Source organism: Peromyscus californicus, unplaced genomic scaffold (genome assembly GCF_007827085.1).
Source record: "Peromyscus californicus insignis strain IS unplaced genomic scaffold, ASM782708v3 Scaffold_27__1_contigs__length_724164, whole genome shotgun sequence".
NCBI classification, from domain to species: domain Eukaryota; kingdom Metazoa; phylum Chordata; class Mammalia; order Rodentia; family Cricetidae; genus Peromyscus; species Peromyscus californicus.
In genome coordinates this window covers 642,444-650,656 of record NW_026294537.1, presented here as the reverse complement: position 1 = coordinate 650,656, position 8,213 = coordinate 642,444, and the positions used below count along the sequence as shown (strand labels likewise).

The 8,213-nt window shown below is 35.2% G+C and overlaps 1 protein-coding gene across 1 annotated transcript in view; it reads right to left on the bottom strand.

The window, feature by feature from the left end:
* Nucleotides 1-7,984: 7,984 nt before the first annotated feature.
* Nucleotides 7,985-8,213, bottom strand: part of LOC128120196 (zinc finger protein 431-like) — a 32,024-nt gene continuing 31,795 nt past the window's right edge. Inside the window, exon 6 of the mRNA XM_052753891.1 lies at nucleotides 7,985-8,060. Within this exon, the coding sequence (XP_052609851.1) occupies nucleotides 7,985-8,060 (76 nt within the window). The remainder of the gene's footprint in view (nucleotides 8,061-8,213) is intronic.

Below are 8,213 nucleotides of genomic sequence, written 5' to 3'. Positions count from 1 at the left end.
TAAAATGCCAAAGTTCAGGGTTTATCTCAAATCCTTATTCAAGTAGTCTTTGAGACTGGATCATCTCAGCTAGCTCTCTCAAAATTGCTCTGAGCACTTTGTAGTTCAAAGCTGATCTGTAGATGATGTTTGTCAGCTTAGTGATGTTATTATTGTCCATGTGGACTTGTTGTTGTTGTGGGGCCCCATCTTCTTCCTGGAGACTTCAGTTGATGTTAGGCCTGACCGTGATTTCCTGTAAAAAACTGATAAGAGACTCGAACGCAAAGACTATATATGCGGCTTTTTAGAATTAGTTAGTACTCTATATGACCATTTATATCTTAACAAAGTTTAAAATGTATATACATATATATATATATAAATCTTGTAAATTTTGATATAAAATTCATACTTTAAGAAAAGTTTAAAGAATCAGAATATAATCAAAGAGTTGAAATTAGTAATAGAATAGTCCCTTAATTAATTTGGCTTTTCTCCTGTCCCATAGCAGAAGATGGCTCTTTTCTTCTGGCATGACACAGGGAGTTTGCATTTTCCTTTTAACAACATGCTTCTTGAGTTTAAAGAAGGAGAGAGCCATTCTCCACCTCCAAAGTCAGCTTTAAATTTTAATTAAACTAGGACTATTAGAAGACCAATAGTGTTAAACCTTTAAAGAAAGGCAGAAACAAACATTTAGGAAGACATAACATTTTTTAGATAACATACCCATATGCCATTTCACTGTTTCTTAGGATAGACGATTTGTCCCTTTTCTTCAGTTGTCTCATTTGTCCAGTGTTCTTCAAATTCCTTAACCTTCATTTTCCTAAAAGACAAAAACAAAAACCTTTCCCCAAGGTTTTTTGGGGATGTTCCTTTTTGGCAAGTTATTATCTGATTAAATGAAAAGGCATATGTTACTAGTATAAGTTAGTTTAAATTGGATGTTCATGATAGTTGATGAACTATCACCTCCTCTAATTAAGAGGACTCTCTTGTTCAAATCGAACCTTTATCAATTTTGATGGTACCTACAGCTTATCTTCTCCTGTAGAAATAAAAGCAAAACCTATTCCCAATGTAACACATATCCTGGTTTCCATTCTGAGGTCAGCACATCCTTAAAGTATATAGGTTGATTTAATTCTGTAGTTTTTTTCTATTATCCAATGTCTCTCTGCAGCTGTTGTTCCTTTCTCATTGGCATTGAGAAAATTCAAAGTTAACAGAGCATTATGTAGTCTATTTCTGGGGGGTTTTGTTACTCCTTTTTGTTTATTTAGCATATCCTTTAGTGTTCTGTTTGATCTTTCTATAACTGCTTGACCTGTAGGATTATGTGGTATGCCTGTAATATGCTTTATATTATAATATGCAAAAAACTGTTTCATTTTAACAGAGACATATGATGGAGCATTATCAGTTTTGATTTGTGCAGGTATACCCATGACAGCCGTAACTTCTACAAGTGAGTTATTACAAAATCAGCTTTTTCGGAACTCAAAGCAGTTGCCCATTGAAATCCTGAATAAGCATCAATAATGTGGTGTACATATTTCAATTTTCCAAATTCTGCAAAGTGAAACACGTCCATCTGCCAGATTTCATTCCTCTGAGTACCCTTTGGGTTACATCCTGCTGGTAATGGTGTTTGACTGTAGAAGGAACAAGTAGGACATTTCTTTACTATTTCTTTGGCTTGTTGCCAGGTTATGGAAAAATCCTTTTTTAAAACTTTACTATTGACATGATGTTTTTTATGAAATTCTGAGGCCTCCAGCACATTTCCTATCAATAATTTATCAATCTCATCATTACCTTGTGCTAGAGGGCCTGGCAGACCAGTATGGGATCGGATGTGAGTTATATATAAAGGATGACTCCTTTTTCTGATTGTATCTTGTAATTGAATAAATAGTGAAGTTAATTCTGAAGCATCAGGGATAAATTCTGCAGTCTCAATATGTAATACTACTCTTTCAGCATACTGAGAGTCAGTTACTATGTTGAGAGGTTCTGAAAAATCCATTAATACCAACAGAATAGCATACAATTCTGATTTTTGAACTGAATTATAAGGACTTTGAACCACTTTACTTAAATTTTCTGATTTGTAACCTGCCTTTCCTTGTTTGTTGGCATCTGTATAAAATGTACGAACTCCAGATATGAGTTTTTTCCTCACAAATTGAGGCAAGATCCAATCAGCTCTCTTTATAAGATCAATTCTATGGCTTTTGGGATATTTGCTCTTAATTTCTCCCAAAAAATTACTACAAGCTTTTTGCCAAGCTTCATTTTCTATCCACAATTTTTCAATATCCTCCTTAGTTAAAGGTACGACAATTTCTGCTGGTTCTATTCCTGCTAATTGACGAAGTCTCAATTTTCCTTTCCAAATCAAGTCAGAGATTTTTTCCACATAAGTTTTTAATTTTTTATTTGGTTTATTTGGTAAAAATATCCAATGCAATATAATATCTTCCTTTTGCATTAATATTCCTGTTGGAGAATGCCTAGAAGGTAAAATAACCAAAATGCAATCCAGTTTTGGATCAATACGATCTACGTGCCCTTCATGTACTTTCTTTTCTACCAAGGCCAATTCTTTCTCAGCTTCAGGTGATAATTCTCTTGGACTATTCAAGTCCTTGTCACCTTCTAAGGTTTTAAACAAATTATTCAGTTCATCATATTTTACCCCAACAATAGTACTTAGATGAGAAATGTCTCCAAATAATCTTTGAAAGTCATTAAGAGTCTGTAGTCTATCTCTCCTAATTTGCACCTTTTGAGGTCTAATTTATTGAAGTTCTATTTTATATTCTAAATAATTAATAGAATCTCCTCTTTGTATCTTTTCAGGAGCAATTTGTAATCCCCAGCAAGGCAAAATTTTCTTTAGTTCTTCAAACATTCTTTCTAAAGTATCTGCGTTTGAGTCAGCTAATAAAATATCATCCATATAATGATAAATTATAGATTTAGGAAATTTTTTACATACCACTTCTACTGGTTGTTGTACAAAATATTGGCACAAAGTTGGGCTATTCAACATTCCCTGTGGGAGAACCCTCCATTGAAATCTTTTAACCGGTTGAGAATTATTATAAGTAGTCACTGTGAAACATATCTTTGTCTGTCTTTTTCTTGTAAGGATATTGAAAAGAAACAATCTTTTAAATCATTAACTATGAGAGGCCATCCTTTTGGTAACAGAGTAGGCAAAGGAATTCCAGATTGTAAAGAGCCCATTGGCTGAATTGCTTTGCTAATTGCTCTAAGGTCTGTTACCATTCTCCATTTGCCAGATTTCTTTTTAATAACAAATACAGGAGAATTCCCAAGGCTGGTTGATTCTTCAATATGATGAGCATTTAACTGTTCTTCCATCAGCTCTTCTAAAGCCTGAAGTTTTTCTGTTGTTAAAGGCCATTGCTGAACCCATACAGGCTTGTCTGTTGACCATTTTAAAGATAGAATTGTTGTTGTTTTTGGAAGATTATCAGTTGTTGTGCCCTGTTCTTGTATGACATGGATGGCTGGTGAGCACTCATTAGAATAATATCTTCTAATATTTCTCTCAGAAATATTTTTTGATTTGTTTCTGAGATTGGAGGGATATTAATCTGAGTATTCCATTGTTGTAACAAGTCTCGACCCCACAGATTCATAGCTATGTTAGCCATATATGGTTTTAATTTTCCTTTCTGTCCTTCTGGACCTATACATTCAAGCCATCTTGCACTTTGTTTCACATGAGATAATGTCCCAATTCCTAACAGTTGAACATTTACCTCCTGAAGAGGCCAAGTTGGATGCCAAAATTCTGGTACAATTATGGTAATGTCAGCACCTGTGTCTACCAGACCAGACAACAAAACACCATTTATTTTTATTATTAGTTTTGGTCTTTGTTCATTAATAGAAGTTTGCAAAAAATTTTCTTTATGTTTTTTCCTGAATATCCTATTTTCTCTGTTTCATCATCTCGACCAACATGATTTATTCCAATAGACATTTGGTTATTTAGTTGCTTTGAGTAGGGGTTTCCTCTACAACTGCAGGAAAGGTTTGAACTGGATTTACTGTGGGGGCCTGCCTGAGGCCCCTCTGGGAGTTTTCCGAAGCTCGAGGCAAAGGATTTCCCTGTCTGTCCCTTGCTGATCTACATTTGTTGGTCCAGTGTTTTCCCTTACCACACCTTCTGCATACTCCAGAAGGAAGGGGCATTCTGTTGCCAGTGTTCCTTGAAGAAACATTATTTCTAGGAATGACCTGTTTACAATCCCTTTTCAAATGTCCTTGCTATCCACATCCAAAACATCTAACATTTCTCAAACCTTTTGAAATTGCTTTTCCTACCCACATATCATCATGGTCATAAGCCTCAACATTAACTGTGTCTCTAATCCAATCTTCCCAAGGTGCAGATCTTGCCTTTAATGGCCTGATTATTCTTTTGCATGCTGCATTTGCATTCTCAAAGGCCAAAGATTCAATTATTATCTGACTAGCCTCTGAATTCGGGACCATTTTTTGTACTGCTGAAGTCAATCTTTGTAAGAAATCTGTGAAAGATTCTTTTGGGCCCTGTATAACCTTTGTAAATGACTCAGTTTTTTTCTCCTGGTTCTTCAACTCTGTCCCATGCATTCAAAGCTGCCGTTCAACATAGAACTAAGGTTTGGACATCATATGGACATTGTGTTTGTACTGAAGCATATTGGCCTTCTCCAATAAGCTGATCCTGGCAGACTTGTATTCCGTTATCCCTCCATTGTTTTTCTATATTTTTAGCCTCATTATTGAACCACATTTCCACTGGAGATTTTGTCTGGGTTCAAGAACAGCCTGTGCCAAATCCTGCCAGTCCTTTGTTAGAATCCTATTACAAGTTGACTAGTTGTTTAACATTTGCTTTACATATGGGGAGTGCATGCCATAAGATGCTATTGTCTCCTTAAATCCTCATAAGTCTAACATTTTAACTGGAACCCAAGTATTTTGTTCATTCTCTTCATCAGGTAGCTCCTGCATGGCTATCGGATAAATTAAGGGTGACTGTGTGAAAACTGGCTTTCTTTCTATAACCTTATGATCCAATTTTGAAACAACTTTACAGTTTATTTCTTCTGTCTGAATTTGAATTTCTCTATAATTCTTTTTTACCAGTTTAACAAGTTTTTCTAAGACTATTATCCTGGCACTTAAATTGACTATCTCTTGAAAAAGTAAAATGAGGATAAGAAAAGTAATAAACTGAATAATTTGATCAATATTAATCTTTTCATATAGTTGTTCCATTGTCAGAGTGCCTAAAATTTCAAACAAAGCCCAATTTTCTTCCAATGTACACATAAAGCCCATTTTTTTAATGTAGAAAAAATTCTCTTTTAAATAGATATGTTAATTGACTTACCAAGTCTGCGTAGAACAGTAGAATCCCAGGGAATTTCAAAACAGCCACCTGGTGTTCAAGGTGTGAATCCAGAGAGAAAGAGAGAGGAAGAGAGAGAGAGAGAGAGAGAGAGAGAGAGAGAGAGAGAGAAATATATATAGAGAGAAAGCATAGCTGCTTGAGCCGAGTCAAGCCTTGGCTTTACAGGCAGGGGCCCTGTTCGGCAGGGCAGGCCTGAGTTGTTTGTAGCAGTTGCAAGTAGCTCAAGCTGTGGGTCAGTCAGGCCTGGACCCGAGCTAGGCAGACGGGCCACCCAGGCTGGAAACCGGTCCTGCAGCCAAGCCAAGCCAAGTGGTTTTTAATGGATTTTTGTCACATTGGGCTCCAAATGTAGATGTAACCAACCTTCTTATTAAATAAGAAACACAGAACCAATGCAAAGAAGAAAGCCAAGAGGTCAGAGCTAAGAGCTAAAACCTTACCCTTCCTCCTGCAGTGATCCTACCTCTCCGAACCAGCACTACCCCTGTGTTAAAGTCTTTATATAGAGTTCCTGTCCTGCCTTCTCATTGGTTGTAAACCCAACCACATGACCGCCTCCTCACAGCCTGTCTGTATAGGCCTCCAGGTTTTCCATGATTGATATTGAGATTAAAGGCATGTGTATCCAATTCTGGCTGTATCCCTGAACACACAGAGACTTACCTAGCTTTGCCTACCAAGCGTAGGCAGATTACACGTGTATGCCACCACTGCCCTGCTTTCCTATGGCTTGCTGATAGCTCTGATCCCCAGGCAACTTTATTTATTAACATACAAATAACATTTTAATACAAATAAAATATCACCATATACACACATGAGGTATTTAATTTTATTTTATATTCTTTATTAAGTATTTTAACATTAACATTGTTAAAATGTTTTCACAAAACAAAAAATGTTGAGAGTACATCATCTACACTTAGAATTGTACTTAGGAGACCGATACATGAGGAATAGGAGTTGAAATATCAACCAGACTAATTACTGATGTCTAAGGTAGGCAGGATAACAAACAGCATTTCCAGGGAATTTATTTAAAAATATGGAAAATAAAATCAGGAACAAAAATCAACCACCCTTGCATAGATACCCTTACTTGAAAATTACAGTCATTTGCTGCATGATATTTAAATACAAATAGGCCAAATAGATGATGGCCATTATTATATACATTGCAGCAGAAAAATACTTCTCATGAAGTGAAGCACAATAGAACATGAACAAAAGCCACTAGGAGTATAAGGACCACATAATAAACTTCACTAAATGGATTTGCCATACATATAGTCAATTCTATATATACCTCAAATGTTGCAAAATAGAAGCCATAATGTGATCTTCTTATCAGTCTTTAGTGAACATGTATAATAATTTACTTACTGCAAGGAAAAAGGGACATTGCAAGTTTCTTTTTCTTGAAACTGAAGACAACTGTGATGTCTAAAGTTTTACCAAATGTTTACATGAAGATGGTTTTTCCTTGTACTAGTTCTTTCTTATTTCCTTATATCAATGTGACATTAAAAAAAAGCTCTAAAATATTTACAGGGCTAGAGACATGGTCAACATCTTAAAACAAACTCATTCCTAGGACCAAAGTCAAAGTTTTGAAAACTTGCAGTAATTTCCACTATAAGAAGTTCCAAGGGTCTAACCTTCTTTTGAAGCAGAATACACATGTGCAAGTACAGACTGACAATATGTAATTAAAATTAAAACAAATCTTTAACTAATTTTTACTTATGAATGTTTTTCTCTTGTAATTCTAGTCAAAAAGGTCTTGAGGCATCTGAAGGCTTATAGAGTTTCTCTCCATCGTGTATTGGTTCATGTAACAGAAAGCAAGCATGTAGGCTTGACATCAGCGAAATCAATCATTCTCAGTCTATGGTATTACTGGGGAAAATTTAGGAAATATTGTCCTGCTGGATGAAATATGTCACTGGGGGTTGGCCTGAGTGTGTGCAATTTCCAATTTACATTTTATGATTTATGTGGCAGATTAAGGATGTGAATTTTCAGTTTCCTACTTTAGCTGCCATGTCTGACACTTGTATCCATGCCACTTCCATGCTGATCCTGTATTGCTCTGGAGCCAAGGGCAAATTAAACACTTTTTTATGTTCACAATGACATGATGTCATATCACAGCAACAGAAATGAATTAGTACACATTCATGAAGTTTTAATTCTAAATTAGAAGTATAAATTCTAAAAGAGTTACCATATCATTTAAATTCTTTTGATCCTTAGTCCTTTTGATCATGTCAATTTGCAGGTATAAACCAAATAGAGAGTTATATCATAATGCTTGAAGAGATCTTTGACACCTGTGAGATTTTTCTCTCAAGAAAAAATTGTGTAAGTGAATGTAAGTGTGTTGGCTGAAGATTTCACAAAATCCTTTATAGTCACATTTCCTTTGGTATGAGTTTGTTTTAGATCCTCAAAATCTAATGTTATATTCACAGACTTTAAAATACCAATTACATTATAATAGTATTACTCTTGTAAAATTACTTTCCAGTATGTGTTCTTTAATGTATTTTAAGATTATTGTGGTGTGCAAAGGGCTTTGCCACATTGATTACATTCATAGGGTTTCTCTCCAGTATGTGTTCTTTCATGACTTGGAAGATGATTGTGACACACAAAGGCTTTACTACATTGATTACATGCATATGGTTTCTCTCTAGTATGTGTTCTTTCATGACTTTTAAGAACAGTTTTGATAAAAGACTTTACCACATTGGTTACATTCATAGGATTTCTTTCCAGTATG